The sequence below is a fragment of the Narcine bancroftii genome, chromosome 3 (assembly GCF_036971445.1).
Source record: "Narcine bancroftii isolate sNarBan1 chromosome 3, sNarBan1.hap1, whole genome shotgun sequence".
Lineage (NCBI taxonomy): Eukaryota > Metazoa > Chordata > Chondrichthyes > Torpediniformes > Narcinidae > Narcine > Narcine bancroftii.
The window spans coordinates 250096797-250112842 of record NC_091471.1 but is presented as its reverse complement, the minus strand read 5'-3'; the positions used below and the strand labels follow the sequence as shown (position 1 = coordinate 250112842).

General features: G+C 41.3%; 2 protein-coding genes across 10 annotated transcripts in view; one reads left to right on the top strand and one right to left on the bottom strand.

Moving 5' to 3' along the window:
- The window catches only part of qtrt1 (queuine tRNA-ribosyltransferase 1), a 40728-nt gene extending 28548 nt beyond the window's left edge, over positions 1-12180 (top strand). The window contains exons 10-11 of one of the 2 annotated variants that reach the window (XM_069927533.1): positions 3640-3830; positions 11855-12180. In XM_069927533.1, coding sequence (XP_069783634.1) covers positions 3640-3792 — 153 coding nt within the window. In that variant the 3' untranslated portion in view covers positions 3793-3830; positions 11855-12180. Of the gene's footprint in view, positions 1-3639; positions 3831-5443; positions 5714-11854 lie in introns of those variants that run through there. The other variant, XM_069927532.1, reaches the window with a different exon arrangement.
- Positions 6052-16046, bottom strand: part of ilf3b (interleukin enhancer binding factor 3b) — a 70111-nt gene continuing 60116 nt past the window's right edge. For all 8 annotated transcript variants that reach the window (XM_069927526.1, XM_069927522.1, XM_069927528.1 and 5 more), the window contains 3 exons: positions 10855-11196; positions 8043-8141; positions 6052-7089 (listed from right to left, as the gene is read on the bottom strand). In XM_069927526.1, coding sequence (XP_069783627.1) covers positions 6962-7089; positions 8043-8141; positions 10855-11196 — 569 coding nt within the window. In that variant the 3' untranslated portion in view covers positions 6052-6961. The remainder of the gene's footprint in view (positions 7090-8042; positions 8142-10854; positions 11197-16046) is intronic.

Sequence of the window (16046 nt, the reverse complement as noted above, 5' to 3'; positions counted from 1 at the left end):
AGGTTATTTGTATCCTCTCTTGTAAAAACAGAACTAAAGTAAGAATTTAATTGGTCTGCCATTTCCGTATTCCCCATTATATATTCCCCTGATTCCGACTGCAAGGGACCTACTCTGGATTTCACCAATCTTTTCCTCTTGACATATTTATAAAAGCTTTTGCAGTCGGTTTTTATATTTGCCGTAAGCTTACTTTCGTAATTTATTTTTGCTCTCTTGATTAATCCCTTTGACCTCCTTTGGTGCATCTTGAACTGTTCCCAGTCTTCGGTTGTGGTACTTTTTTTTGGCCAATTGATATGCTCTCTCTTTGGACCTAATGCTGTCTCTAATTTCCCTTGTTGTCCACAGTTGAGTCACTGTGTTTGGTTTATTTTTATGCCAAACCAGTATAAACGATTTTTGCAATTTCTCCATTAGATCTGTGAATGCTTTCCATTGTCTATCCACAGTCAACTCCCCCATAAACACCACCCAATCAATCTTACTCAACTCCCATCTCATACCATCATAATTTCCTTTATTTAAATTCAGGACCTTAGTCTCGGTTTTAATTTCATCACTCTCCACGTCGAGTGAGAATTCGATCATATTGTGATCGCTCCTACCCAAAGGGCCTCGTACAACAAGATTGTTGATTAGCCCCTTATCATTGCATAATACCCAATCTAAAATGGCCTGCTCCCGAGTTGGTTCCTCGACATATTTGTCTAGATAACTGTCCCGTAAACATTCAAGGAATTCCTCCTCCTCAGTATTTTTACTAATTTGGCTAGTCCAATCTATATGCAAATTAAAGTCTCCCATGATGACAGCTGTTCCCTTATTGCATGCTTTTCTAATTTCTCTTTTAATGCCTTCCCTCGCCTCTATACTACTATTTGGAGGCCTATATACCACCCCCACTAACGTTTTCCGCCCCTTGCTATTCCTCAGTTCTACCCATATAGATTCCGCATCTTCCGAGTTGATATCCTTTCTGTCAATCGTGTCAATCTCTCACCATCAATACTACCCCACCCCCTTTTCTTTCTTGCCAATCCCTTCAGAACAATGCTGTTTCTCCGCTCTCCCATGTCCACACCAGAAGCAGCGCTGACATTTTTATTTATGTACTTTTAAAAAATTTAGATATACAGCACAGTAACAGGCCGTGCCACCCAAATTCACCCAATCGACCTACAACCCCAGTTCGTTTTGAATGGTGGGAGGAAAGCAGAGTACCTGGAGAACTTACAAACTGTAAGACAGCGTGGGATTCAAGCCCCGGTCCCGATCGCTGGTGCTATAACCGCTACCCTAACCATGACGCCCAACTGTTCTTTATTCAACCTATTCAAATCCATCGGTTGTGACCAGACATAACCGAAATCAAATAAACGTGTCCGTAGTGTTTCTCTTTGCCTCCCCTTTGTTCAGTGTTTGCCCTGTGCCTGCATTCTGTCTTCACTCTGGGTGGAGAATGTTGGAATATACCATCATTGGTCCGTGCCAAACATCTCCCACTAGTCCCACTGACCTGCATTTGGCCCATAACCCCCCACACCTCTCCCGTCCATGTACCTATCCAACCTTCCCTTGAATATTAACATCAATTTCATTTCTACCACCTCTGCCGGAAGTTCATTCCATTATCCCCACTACCCTCTGCGTGAAGAAATTCCCCCTCGTTTCCTTTAAACTTTTCCCCTTTTACTCTCAACCCTCTTGTTTGAATCTCCTCCACTCTCAGTTGAAAAAGCCTATCCACATTGACTCTTATCAAATCACCCCTCAACCTTCTATGCTCCAGAGAATAAAGTCCCAGCCTGCACAACCTTTCCCTGTAACTCAAACCCCAGCAACATTCTCGTAACCCTCCTCTGCACTTTCTCTAAACTGTTTATCTTTCCTATAATTCAGCGACCAAAACTGCACACAATAGTCCAAATTTGGCCTCACCGATGCCTTATACAATTTCAATTTGATCTGTGAACGTGCTTGGAGGGAAAGGTTTAGACTTGCTGCATGAAAGAGCAGGTCAGATTGATGTCCTTGAATGTTTGATGACATGGAGCTATGGTGCAGAATGAGATCCCTGCTGCTCTTGTTTGTGCATTTCATTTGATATGATAGCTCCTTTTTAACCCACTCAGATAAGTGACATTGAAATCTATATAGTGCTTCCACTGCAGATGTTGTCGTCTCCCTCCTTTCCAATTACGCTTGCTTCCTCTGGCAACTGGGGTAATCTGTTCCACAGGGGCAAGTGCCTCAGGTTGCACAATGATGAGACATCCACCATAATACATATACACATATTCCATAGAACATTACAGCACAGAAAACTGGCCATTTGGCGTTTCTCGTATGTGTCAAAATATTATTCTGCCTAGTTCCAATGACCTGCACCTAGTCCCTAGCCCTCTGTACCTCTCCCATTCAATGCTAAAATTCATCACTTCAGATGGCAGCTCGTACCACTCTCCCACACTCGTGTGAAGACCTTCCCCCTAATGTTCCCCCTTAACCAATGCCCTCTGGTTTGTAATTCACCTACCCTCACTGGAAAAAGCTAACTGCATTTACTCTGTCTAGCCCCCTCATAATTTTAAATACCTCTATCAAATCTCCCCTCATTCTTCTACACTTCAGGGAATAAAGTCCTAACATGTTTAACCTTTACCTATAACTCAGTTCCTGAAGTCCAGGCAACATCCTAGTAAAACTTCTATGCACTCTTTCTATCTTATTGATATCTTTCCTGTAGTTAGGTGACCAAAACTCCAAATTTGGCCTCACCAATTTCTCAGATAACTTTACAACTCCTGTACTCGGTACTTTGATTTACGAAGGCCAATATGCATTTACGCACACTCGGAGTAAACTGATGTGAACTTTTTTCTTCTCGCAGTCCTTTAAACAAGTTACACTGAGTCTATTCTCTCGAGTTATACAGGTGCTCACCGACTTACAATATTTCGAATGGTTCAAATCCATACTTTCAATTTCTGACCCAGCCTCTCCTGCTTCTCAATCTCTCCAGCCCTGGCAACACTCTGCTGCACCTCTTCCAGCGTGTTGATGTCCATAATTGCACATAGTGCCCCCAGTATTGTCTCACCAACATCTTGTACAGCTGTGTCAAGGTCTCATAGTGTAGGGCAAATGTGCCAAGCTCCCCCTCCCACCTGAGTCACCACTTTCATGGAACTATGCACTTGTACCCCTTTGCTCTAGAACTCCAACCAGGACCCTGACATTTACCGTGCAAGTCCTTACCAAAGATCATTTACACTTGTTAAATCTGATTTGCTCTTCCTTGGTCAGCCTTCCCAACAGGTCTGGATGCTGTTGTAAATTTTAGATACCCTTCCTAAACCACTGGAGGAGAGGAATGGGGGGTGGGGCTCTCATTGAATGGAACAAAATTAAAAGTCTACCAGGTTTATGATCTCAGAATAAAGGTAAGGGTTTAGGTCTGAGATGAGGAGAAATTTCTCCATGGAGGGAATTAAGGATGTGGATAAGAAACATCACTGTGGTAGATCAGTTATGACTTGAGGAAATAGGATCATGTTACCCTGATCTGCTAGGATCATTCCTGCACTCCCTGGTACAGGAGGGCTCAATTTTAAGGCAGTTGCTTGTGTTTTCCAGTTAAACTTGATGAGCTCAATCCGTGAGAGTATTCAGCAAAAACAATTCCCGGAGTTCATCCAGCAGTTCATGAAGAAGATGTATGGGAGTGCAGACCAATACCCTGGTTGGGCTGTTGATGCACTCAGTGCTGTCAATGTTCAGTTGGAGTAGACAATGTGGAGATGGGAAGCCTTTCGTACTCTGACCAGGTGAGGGTGCATCACAACAGCCAGCATGATGATTGTAACCTGGTGCCGATGAAATTATTCATGTTGTGTTGTAATATTTTTCAGCCATAAATGCAAGTTTAAAAAATACAGTATTCAAACAAATGGCAAAAAAATCTTGAAAAATATTAAAAAAAAATTAAAGTAAGTAAAATATATGCAAGCTTTTAATTAAATGTAAATGTTCTCTGAAGTAACACATAAACCTTTGGTGAACATGGGAGCAAATAATGATGTCGTCCAGGATGAAAAGCTGGTTGATGCCACTCATTGAGCTGATTCTATTTTAATTTTTTGTTTTATACAGTAGAAAAGTTGAATACAATTATGAAATGTGCTACAAGACCAAGAAAATACAACAAGTTATAAAAATGATCATAAAACAAAGGAAATAAATTAAAAAACCCCTTCCCCTGAACAAGGTTGAAAATGAGTGACAACACCATGCCAAAATTCCACATTAACACTAAATCTTAAGGTTATGACAGTAGTCCATGAACGAGCCCCATATCATTTGGAATTTAACATTTGAATATCTAATTAGATTGTCTCACCAACATCTTGTACAGCTGTGTCAAGGTCTCATAGTGTAGGGCAAATGTGCCAAGCTCCCCCTCCCACCTGAGTCACCACTTTCATGGAACTATGCACTTGTACCCCTTTGCTCTAGAACTCCAACCAGGACCCTGACATTTACCTTGCAAGTCCTTACCAAAGATAATTTACACTTGTTAAATCTGATTTGCTCTTCCTTGGTCAGCCTTCCCAACAGGTCTGGATGCTGTTGTAAATTTTAGATACCCTTCCTAAACCACTGGAGGAGAGGAATGGGGGGTGGGGCTCTCATTGAATGGAACAAAATCTAATTTTTTCCCCCAAATTTAAACAACATAATGTCCCTTGGCCATTGTGCAAGTGTAGGTGGGGTATTTTCACTTAATCAAAATTGCACACCTGGCCATCAATAAAGTAAAAGATAAAATGTGGCATTGAATTGAAGTTGGTAACACATCATCTTCTCGGAATGTTCCAAAATCAGCAATTAAAGGGTAACATTCCAATTTTAAATTGAGAATAGCCACTAATGTTTGAAAAACTTCTTTCCAAAATTTTTCTAAACTGGGGCATGTCCAGAATATATGAACGAAAGTAGCATCACCTGTTTTACATTTATCACATCGGGAATTTATGTCTGAATTAAAAACAAGACAATTTAGCTCTGTGTACCACTTTGAATTGCAACAAGGCTGAGCACAAAGGAATGTCATGTTAATCAGTTTATTGTCATGTAATATTACACAAAAAATTGCCTTCTGTCTGCCGTAAGGTAGACAAAAAGTAACTCAAACCTCATTGGTGTATATATATATATATATATATATATATATATATTCACACACACACGTGAGTTTTGTTTAGTCAAAGAACAGTTTAGTCTTTTGAACTGTTTATTCTTAATGCAGATGTATTAGGCAATGTAAGGATAAGTCTCAAGTAACTAGAAAATAGACTTCTCCAGCATTTATCATTCCCACGGGTGCCAGATACCAGAGGTTTTTAACTATACTTTGCTTTTTTGTATTTGTGACATTTAGGCTGCCTCACAGATCCAGAGTCCCACATTTGATTCTGATTGAGGAGTATGTGACCTGGGTGCTCCTATTTCCCTCCAAGGATATGTGGTTTGGTAGATTATAAATAGTGAAATATGGGGAATGACATTGATGGGAGTATGGCTTTAAGAGGCATGTTGTACCTTGAGCTTAACCGAGTTTTACGAGGAAGTGATAAAAGGAAATTGATAAAGGGAAGGCTTCAAGGTCTCGGAATTCTCTTGACTGAAAGAAGCACTTCATTTAACTTTCTGCTAATGTATCTCTGTTTTATGTCTGAATGAAATGAATTTTGTGTAATATTGCACTTTATAACATAATTGAATTTTGAAGAAGCTCTACTGGGACCAATGCCTGAAGAGGGCACACAAAATCAGTGACCCGGTGCGGACTCGAAAGGCCAACATGGCCTGTTTCTGCTCCGTAAATGGTTATATGGTGGTGGATATGGATTTTGATAAGAGGTAACCTCATTCTATCACTGCTCGGCCCACAGCCTTTCATAGATGTAATACTAGGGACAGCCTTCATTAAGATGCCCAAACCGAGAATTCCCTGAAAGGGAAAATGCACAAAAATCAAGATTCCTCTTTACTTTATAAACATTTTATTGAACCACTGAGGAAGGTCAACTGCAATAATGTTCAACTAATACAAGAAAAAAAGTACAAAACATGGTATCTTAAAATAATTCACACAATTATAAAACTAAACTGGGAAAAGGAGAAATACATTTCAGGACAAAGCTCCACTTCTAGACAGCTGCAAGGAAAATCATTAGTCATACATTACAGAGAGGGACAAAAAGCATCACAACTGCCAGGCAAAAAGACCCATTACAAAGTGAATCACTGGAACCAGAGTGCAATCATTGCCTGTTTATTCTGGCGCACTATTTTAAAATCTCATTTGAAAAGGAGCTAAATAAAGATGCCAATAGCACAGGGATGGAATAATTAAGAGGAACAAACATTCTGCTTTAGTATCACAGCATTGGGGTCACAAAGATGAAAAGAAAATCTTTATTCAGTACAAGCCAACACCAAGTTAATCTGTTGTAATCTTGTCAGTATAGTATCTTATCCAATATAGGACATTATTTGGTCAGTAGTTGACAGCAATGCCCACTACCAAGGCCTTTGCTCACTACCTTCCAAAACAAATAATAATTTAACATTTTATACAATTATGACAACGCAGAAATATTGAAGTGAGCTCTGCTACCACAAAATAGAAGGCAGCCATGGGCCAATTAATTGGTGGTACTGGATTCCAGTCTGGATCCTCAATACGATAATGAAGCATCATCATACCACAGCACTACTTACTACAGGAATGCTATTAAACTCAACCATAAGAGTATGCAGTACTAGTGGAAAATGGTCAGACAAGGTGTTTAAAATTTTTTAAAATTCATTGGCAGTGTAAAAAAAGATACAGCAGTTAGAAAATAAAACAGAAGGGAGAGAGTTTTCTGTAACAGGCCCTAGCTGTGACTATTTATCTGTATTGATAGGTGTTCACATGGTCCCCTCGGCTGTAGCCCCCTCCAGGGTTTGAATAGGAAGACTGACTGGAACCATATCCTCCGGATAACGGTGCATTATAGCCACTCTGGGATGAGTATCCTGTGAACAATTAATAGTATTAGCAGAAATGGACAGTCACATAGAATTCCCACTGAATGGCCTGACCTGCTGAGTATTTCAGAAATCAGAATTTGTTATGAACATGTCATAAATTTGTTATTTTGTGGCAGCATCTCACAGTGCAAAATATTTATATAAACCACATTACAAAATAAATAAAAATAGTGCAAAAAATACCAAGTAAGGTAGATTCTATGGTCCAAGTTCATTCAAGAATCAGATGGCGGAGGGGAAGAAGCTGTCCTTGTGCTGTTGAGTGCTTCAGGCTCCTGTATCTTTTTCCCCAATGGTAGCATACTGGAGGGTATAGTCTTGGTGGTGTGGGTCCTTGAGAGGATAGTGGCTGCTTTCTTAAGACACTGCCTCTTGTAGATGCCCATGATGTTTGCCAGCTGAGTTAACAACCCTCAAGTTTTTTTTTCAGCATTTTCTGTTGTGCAATTTAAAAAAAAAATATTTTGCTTCAAAGTTCTCCCACCTCACCCTGAAATGGCCAACCACCTGTACTGACCCTAGTCATGAAACCAGCCAACAGCACTTTCTCCCAGTCTCCCCCTCATTCATCCTTTTAAAAATGTTTTGAATTCTAAACTAACAGCTCAGACCCATCCTACCACCGAGAACAAGACTCTACCCCAGGAGGGGATGAGTTAATTTTTCATCAGTTATGATTTAACTTGGAACATTAACTCTGCTCTTTTCAAAGACCTGCTGAGTATTTTCAGCAAGAAAACAAGGAGTCTGTATGTGCCCGAGAATTTGATCAATAATCAAAGTTGCTGGAGAAGCTCGGCAGGTCACGCAGCATCCATAGAAAGTAATAGGCAGTCGATGAAGGGCTGAGGCCCAAAATGTTGACTGCCTATCACACCCATCAGTCAGGGCCTAATTACAACTCAAAGTCACAGTCAATCAAAACTCACAGATCTTACCAGAATAAGAGCCACCAGAATTTCCACCTCCTCCATAACCTCCTGATGTGCTGGAAGAATACGAACCTCCACCAGAACCATATGACGAACCACTATATCCTGTAAAAACCACAAGTTTTTCTTTTATTGAGCAATCTTACTGTCTATATTCCTGCTTAACAGACATGTGAAGGAAACAAATGCCTTTGATATAACTCAAATCATAATTGTTAAATACTTTGCCTCTTTTGTCAGACTGTACATCATACTACAACCCTCAAGAGAGCAAAAGATAGGGAAGTGGAGTAGAGTCATGATCTTAATAAATGGCAGAGCAGGTTCAACATGCCAGATGGGATACTCCTACTACTTACATTATCAACCATCTCTCATTTACTATATCTGATCTCCTCTTCTCCTGCTATAGAACCACAGAACATTACAGCACAGAAACAGGCCCTTTGAGACTGTGCCGAACCATTTTTCTGCTGAGTACCACCAACTTCCACCCAGTCCCTCCATACCTCTCCCATCCATGTGCCTGCCCAAATTCCCCATAAATGTTAAATGTGCGAAGAAGTTCCCCCTAAACCTTTCCCCTTTCACCATAACCCATATCCTCTGGTTTTTATCTTACCTACCAACATTTACTGTCTTTACCCTTCATAATTTTGAACACCTATTAAATCTCCCCTCATTCTTCTACGTTCCAGGGAATAAAGTCCTAATGAGTTTAACCTTTCCCTATAACTCAGTTCCTGAAGTCCAGACAACATCCTAGTAAATCTTATGGCTATCTCTCCTTTAATTAGGTGACAAAAACGACCCCAAATTTGGCCTCACCAATGTGTTATACAACTTTACCATGACATCACAACTCCTGTACTCAATACTTTGATTTATGAAGGCCAATGTGCCAAGTTTACAACTCTATCCACCTGTGATGCCACTTTCAGGGAATTATGTATATGTATTCCCAGATCCCTCTGTTCTACCGCACTCCTAAGTGCCCTATCATATACCATGTATGTCCTTTCTTGGTTTGCCCTTCCAAAATGCAACACTTGTCTGCATTAAATTCCATCTGCCATTTTTCAGCCCATGTTTCCAGCTGGTCCAGATTCCTGTGCAAGGTTTGAAAACCTTCAGAACAGTACCTCCTGTCCAAGCATGTTGTCAGTAACAAATTTGTACAACACAGAAACAAGTCCTTTGACCTGCCACATCAGGTGAACTTCTTGCCCATTTACACTAATCCCAGTTGCCTGAATTAGGGGCACAATGTTCCAACACCACCATACCAGCTAAACATGACCAAACTAAAGGATCTAGGGCTCTGTGAAACTCTGCAAACGAATCTTTGACTTTCTCATCTGCAGACCCCAATCAGCACAAATTGGCAAACACCTCCTCCATGCAGAAGCCTCTGGTCAAATTACCCGAAGACAGTACATGTTCAAGTACCTCTCTGCATTGAAATCAAGGTCACTACAAAGACTCCAATCCTTTACAAGATCTACAAATTACTCAATTTCACTTTAAAAATTCGAGGCATATTGATGATGTCAGGATGACAGGCATGTGAGTGAGGTTAAAAAAAGAACTGAGCACTTGTGCGAGGCATATAATGGGGTCAAGGGGGCAGGGGTTTGGGGGCAGCACTCCTAGTTGGAAAATTTTTGAAAATATACATCCCAATTTCAAGCCATTAAAAAAACTAGTAATTTTAAGCAATTTAAAAAAAAAATATACACTGAGCACAATACATCAGACCATCTGTAACCAGACTCCAAAGCCCCTTCTAGATTACCAGGCAGTACCTGCTTGTCCTATGCTCAAACCACAATGTCTGGTTCTCCTGATCCCAACCAGTACTTGCCCATAACTAGCTCCTAGCATGCCAAGCTTGTCCAATGAGAAATGCAGAAAATTCACCGCCTGTAATAACTCGAGACTTGCAGTTTTCATTGGACATCATTTTTGTTATTCTATTACTTGGAACAAAATCGTAAAATTATTTTAGAACATGCAGTGGCAAAGCAAAGCTATTTTCACAAAATATTATTCTCCCTCAGGGCGGGCAGGGAGGGAACTGATAAATGTAGGAGCCGCATCCTAGCACTGCATGGAAGGAGCGGAGGGAGTCAGGGCGGGCAGGGAGGGAACTGATAAATGTAGGAGCCGCATCCTAGCACTGCATGGAAGGAGCGGAGGGAGTCAGGGCGGGCAGGGAGGGAACTGATAAATGTAGGAGCCGCATCCTAGCACTGCATGGAAGGAGCGGAGGGAATCAGGGCGGGCAGGGAGGGAACTGATAAATGTAGGAGCCGCATCCTAGCACTGCATGGAAGGAGCGGAGGGAGTCAGGGCGGGCAGGGAGGGAACTGATAAATGTAGGAGCCGCATCCTAGCACTGCATGGAAGGAGCGGAGGGAGTCAGGGCGGGCAGGGAGGGAACTGATAAATGTAGGAGCCGCATCCTAGCACTGCATGGAAGGAGCGGAGGGAGTCAGGGCGGGCAGGGAGGGAACTGATAAATGTAGGAGCCGCATCCTAGCACTGCATGGAAGGAGCGGAGGGAGTCAGGGCGGGCAGGGAGGGAACTGATAAAACTTGAAGGTGGATTTTAAAAATGCCGAACTCCACTGAAAATTCAAATGCCTGGGTGAGAGATGATTTGCCTAATTTTTGGTTAGGTGGTACTGGGGAGATTATAAATTAATCGGGTTTCTCGCTAGTACTTACAAAACACGTCCCACACAGCCAGCCCCCTAAATGCAAACTCTTTCTACATTTGTGATTCATTGAATAAGAAATAAAGAAAATTCCATACCGCCTTTTCGTTCGTATTCCATGCTACCACCAAGACTCTGACTTGAATAGGAACTACCGTAGGAGGATCCTGAATAGGAATAATTTTGACTGTTGTAGACTTTTGGTTTTGTTGAAGCTGAAAGTGAAGGTTGGCTATAGCTACTATACTGGCTCTGGTTGTAGGACGATTGCTGAGACTGGTATCCACCACCCCCACCCCCTCCACCACTATATGATTTCTGCAGTGGGGGTTGAGGCTTGATTGGCTTCTTTGGTGGAGGAGCATAACCATCATTCTGGCTGTACGAATAGCCCCCTGAACTGCCCGAACTGGAGTAGTTGCCACTGTTGTAGTAGTTACCTGTGGGATGAAGGAGAAAACATTTAACAATTATTTTCTTCCAACTCCTCGAGATTGAAGACCAGCTGTTTGATGTAAAAAAAAAAGTCTATTAAGGGCTTCAGGATACAGGGGAGTAGATTAGGACAGAAATGTGGAGGAACTACTTTTCCCAGAGACAAGTGAATCTGTGGAATTCTCTGCCAAAGGAAGTAAGAGGCTGCCTTACAAACAGAGGTTTTTGTATAGTGGGGCACCCCAAGGCTGTGAACTTCATCCCTTGCTTTATCCCCTGTACAATCATGATCACGTTGCTAAGTTTGGCACCAACTCTTATCTACAAATTCACCATCAAATCAACTTTGTTGGCCAAACAACTGAAAACAATGAGTCAGCATATAGAATGGAGACCAAGAACCTGGTTGGTTGGTGCCAGAACAACCTTGTTCTCAATACGAAGGAGCTTCCTGGTGGTTTTTAGAAGGGGAGGCTGAGGAAAGTCACACCTGTCCACATTGAGGGTTAGTATTTTAAAGTTCCTGGGAGTCCATATTTCAGAAGTCCTCGCCGGGAACCAGCACATTGAGGCAACCGAAAAGGCAGTGCACCAACACCTCTTATTTCTAAGGGGTCTGAAGAGATGTACACATTATCCAATACAATAATAATCTTTCTACAGGTGTATTGTGGAAAGTATACTGACTGGTTGAATCACAGCCTGGTTTGGAAATTTGAATGCCCAGGAATGCAGAAGGGAGCCAGGTTCATCACAGGCTCTGATCAACCATCCACTGAAGAAAGCAGCCAATATCAAGGAGCCCATCACCCTGATCATGTTCTTCTCACTGCTACCTTGGGCAGAAGGTCCTGAAGACCAGCACCTCTAAGTTGAAGAACAGTTTCTTTCCAACAGCCGTCAAGGTCTGGAACCTCGTTACACTGATTATGAACTGCATCAACATCACAAAAGGGCTGTATGTACTGTTGGAAAGCTGTTAATTTTTCTTGACACTGGAATAATAGTTATCTATTTTCCTTTATACTTATTGTCTCTTTTTAATTGAATGATGTATAGCATTGAAGACTTAAAAAAAAAATTAAGTACCTCTTCAGCTCCAGCAACAATTTTGGAGCAATGTACATAGTACAATTGACAAATTCTTCCTCTGGCAACATTCCAGGTATTAAAACACAAAAATCCAAGCCCTGTTATTGGAAGGATATAAACAGAGTGGAGAGAGTGCAGAGAAGATTTACCAGATTGTTACCTGGGTTTAAGCATCTAGAGTACAGGGAGAGATTGGGCAGATTAGGTCTTCATTCTTTGGAGCGTAGAAGGTTGAGAGGGGATTTGATAGAGGTATTTAAGATTATGAAAGGGATAGACAGAGTGGATGTGGATAGACTATTTCCATTAAGAGTAGGAGAGATTGAAACAAGAGGACATGAGTTAAGAGTTAAGGGGCAGAGGTTTAGAGGTAACATGAGGGGGAATTTCTTTACTCAGAGAGTGGTAGCCGTATGGAATGAGCTTCCGGGAGAAATAGTGGCAGCAGAGTCAATTTTATTATTTAAGAAAAAGCTGGACAGGTATATGGATGAGAAGAAGGTGGAGGGTTATGGTCATTGTGCAGGTAGGTGGGACTAGAGAGGAGTGTTTGGTTCAGTGCGGACTAGAAGGGCCTAATGGCCTGTTTCCGTGCTGTAATTGTTATGTTATGTTAAAATCCTTTACTTCTCACACAAACCAATGTCTTTTATTTAATACCCTTCAACTGGGAAAAAATATTTTGACCATCTATCCTGATTATACTTTGCATAAATTTATACAGTACAACTCCGATTATCCAAAATAGTCGGGACTAGGCCCATTTCAAATTTTTTTTTCCCGGAGAACCAGTCAGTAGCAACAACAAACAAGGGAAGGCTTTTTAAGCATTAAAATAATGTTTAATTCTCACCAAATAAAATGTTGGCCACCCGCCAATTACCGACACCTCCCCATTGAGGCTCCGCTCCGAAAAATTTCGGATAAATGATTTTGGAGAATCCGATCGGATAATTGAAGTTGTACCGTACTTCTATCAAATCATTCCTTGACTTCCTTTACCAACCTAATCTAAGTTCCCCTATGACTAAAGTCTTCCAATTCAGGCAATATCCAGGTGAACCTCAAGATTAAAATTCAACAATTTCAGGTAACCAGCCTTTTGTGTTTGGGCCAAAATTGATCAGGTCCAATGGAAGGTCATTAACTTTAACATCAACGCATTTCTCTCTCTACTGACATTGTCCAATTTGCTGGGCATTTCCAGCATTCTCTTGTTTAAGATTTTCAGCAAGTGCTGTGATCTGCTTCTCACAGTTCCACAGTAAAACAAAAGTTTGCAGACACTGTGGTTGAAGTAAACACTAAATGCTGGAGAATCATAGCAGGTCAAACAGTACTTTATATAGCAAAGGTAAAGATACATAACCAATGTTTCGGGCTCAAGCCTGAAATGTCGGTTATCGATCTTTACCATTGCTATATAAAGTACACTGATCTGCTGAGTTTCTCCAGCATTGTGTTCTCACAGTTCCATGGTTTTCTTTTCTAATTCACAACAGCAAAAGTAATTGCATTACCTGGATAACCAAAGACAACATTCGATCAGATATTCCTCCCCCATCACCGTCTCCCACCCCCTCACCCCCACCTGACCTCACCTTTTCAGTTCATTATTTTCTTCTTTCCAGGTTTTCCCCCAGCACTTCCTATTCTGAACATTGCTTCTGGTACAAGTGATCACCTCCAGTTCACACACAAAAATCTTTATTTACTCTTTAAATCTATGAGCATCCTTACTGCTCACCCAGATCAACTCCAACCATTTGCTATAAGAATTACAAATTGAGGGATCTAATGGTGAATTAAAATTCTGGCTTGCCTTGACGAATTGGTTATGAGAATGAAAAAAAATCAAAGGGTTCATAGCTTCAGTGATTTTAGGACATAAGTAGTGAACTGATGGAATACATAGTCAGAACCATAGCAAACAAAGTTACTGAATACATTTTAAAACACAAAAACCCGTCAAGAGTGTAAATAAAGTAGAAATGTACTGAAACAGGTGTAGGAGGAGTCGGCAGCATTCAGAGGAGGAGGGGCGAGGTGTGAGTGATGGGGTTAATTGGTCAAGGGCCAATAAAAGGAGGGTATGGTAAAGGAGTGGCCCAGTGAGTGAGTGGCACAGTGAAAGAGGGGCTTTGAGGCTTTGGTGAGCAGAGGCTGAGGAAAGCAAATGCTGCAACCAAGATAAGGGGAAAAGGCAAGTCCAGTCAAGGGTATTATTCTACAAGCTAGGGCTGTGGGTTGTTCCAGCTGCGGGATGTGGGAGATCTGGGACGGTATACCTGTCCCAGACACCTGCAGGAAGTGCATTCAGCTCCAAGTTTGGCAAATGGAGCTGGATGAACTGCGGGCTATTCAGGAGTCAGAGGTAGTCACCCCAAATAGGCAGGATGCAGATAGATGGGTGACTGTCAAGGGAGGTAAAAGGAAGAGATCAGTCATGCAGTGGATTCCCACTGCCAATGTGTATGCTGTTTCGGATACTGCTAGTGGGGACAATCTACAAGGGACGATACGAGGTGGTTATGTCTCTGGCACAGAGATTGACTCTTTGGCTCAGAAGGGAAGGACTGAGAAGAGGAGAGTATTAGTAATTGGGGATTCGTTGGTAGGGCAGACAGGAAGTTTGCTGGAATGCATAGAGACTCCCAGGTGGTATGTTGCCTCCCAGGTGCCAGAGTCAGGGATGTCTCAAATCATCTCAGCAGCATTCTGGAAAGAGGGAGAGCAGCTGGATGTCGTGTTCCACGTGGGGACCAATTACATAGATAGAGACAAGGTCTTCAAGAGGGAATATAGGGCGTTAGGTAGAAAGTTAAATACAGGACCTAGAGGGGGATAATCTCCGGAGTGCTGCCTGTGCCACGTGCTAGACAGAGTACAAATTGGAAGTTATGGCAGATGAATGCGTGACTAAAGAATTGGTATTAGGGGTAGGGCTTCAGACTCCTAGATCATTGGGACCGTTTCTGGGGAAGGTCAGACCACTATAAAAAGGGTTGTACCTACTGGAAAGGGACCAATATCCTGGCAGGAGAGTTTTCAAGAGCCATTGGGAGGGTTTAAACTAGCTTTGCAGGGGGAGGGAAATCAAAATAGGATCAAAGAGAATAGAACAGCATTTAAAAAAGAATCACCATTTAAATGGCAAACACAAGCAATCTGATACCTAGGTATTAGGATAGTTAATAACTTAAGCCACCTGTACAAATTAAATTATCAGCTACTAATAAAGAAATTGCAGGAAGACTTAGAACATTGGAAAGATTACCGCTAACGTTGATAGGGAGGGTAAATTACATTAAAATGAATGTCTTCCCAAAGATACAATACTTATTTTAATCATTACCAATTCCCTTAACAAAGAAATTTTTTAATGAACTAAAGAGATTAATAAAGAAATTCTTGGGGAAAGGGGGGGAAACCAAGGATAGCATTAGATAAATTAACAGAGAGGTATAACCAAGGTGGTTTGCAGTTACCAAACTTTAAAAATTATTAGAGCCGCACAATTAAGGTACTTATCAGATTTTTACCAGACAAGGGAAAAACCAGACTGGACTAAGATAGAACTAGATAAAATAGGGGAGAAGGTACTGGAACATATACTTTATAAGTGGGATGAAAAGCTGGTACAATATAAAAGCTCACCAGTATTGCATCATTTACTCAATATATGGAAGATCCATTTAGAAAGGAAAAAACGAATTACCAAATACCAAAATTAGTATTGACGCAAAATCCGTTAATCCCTTTT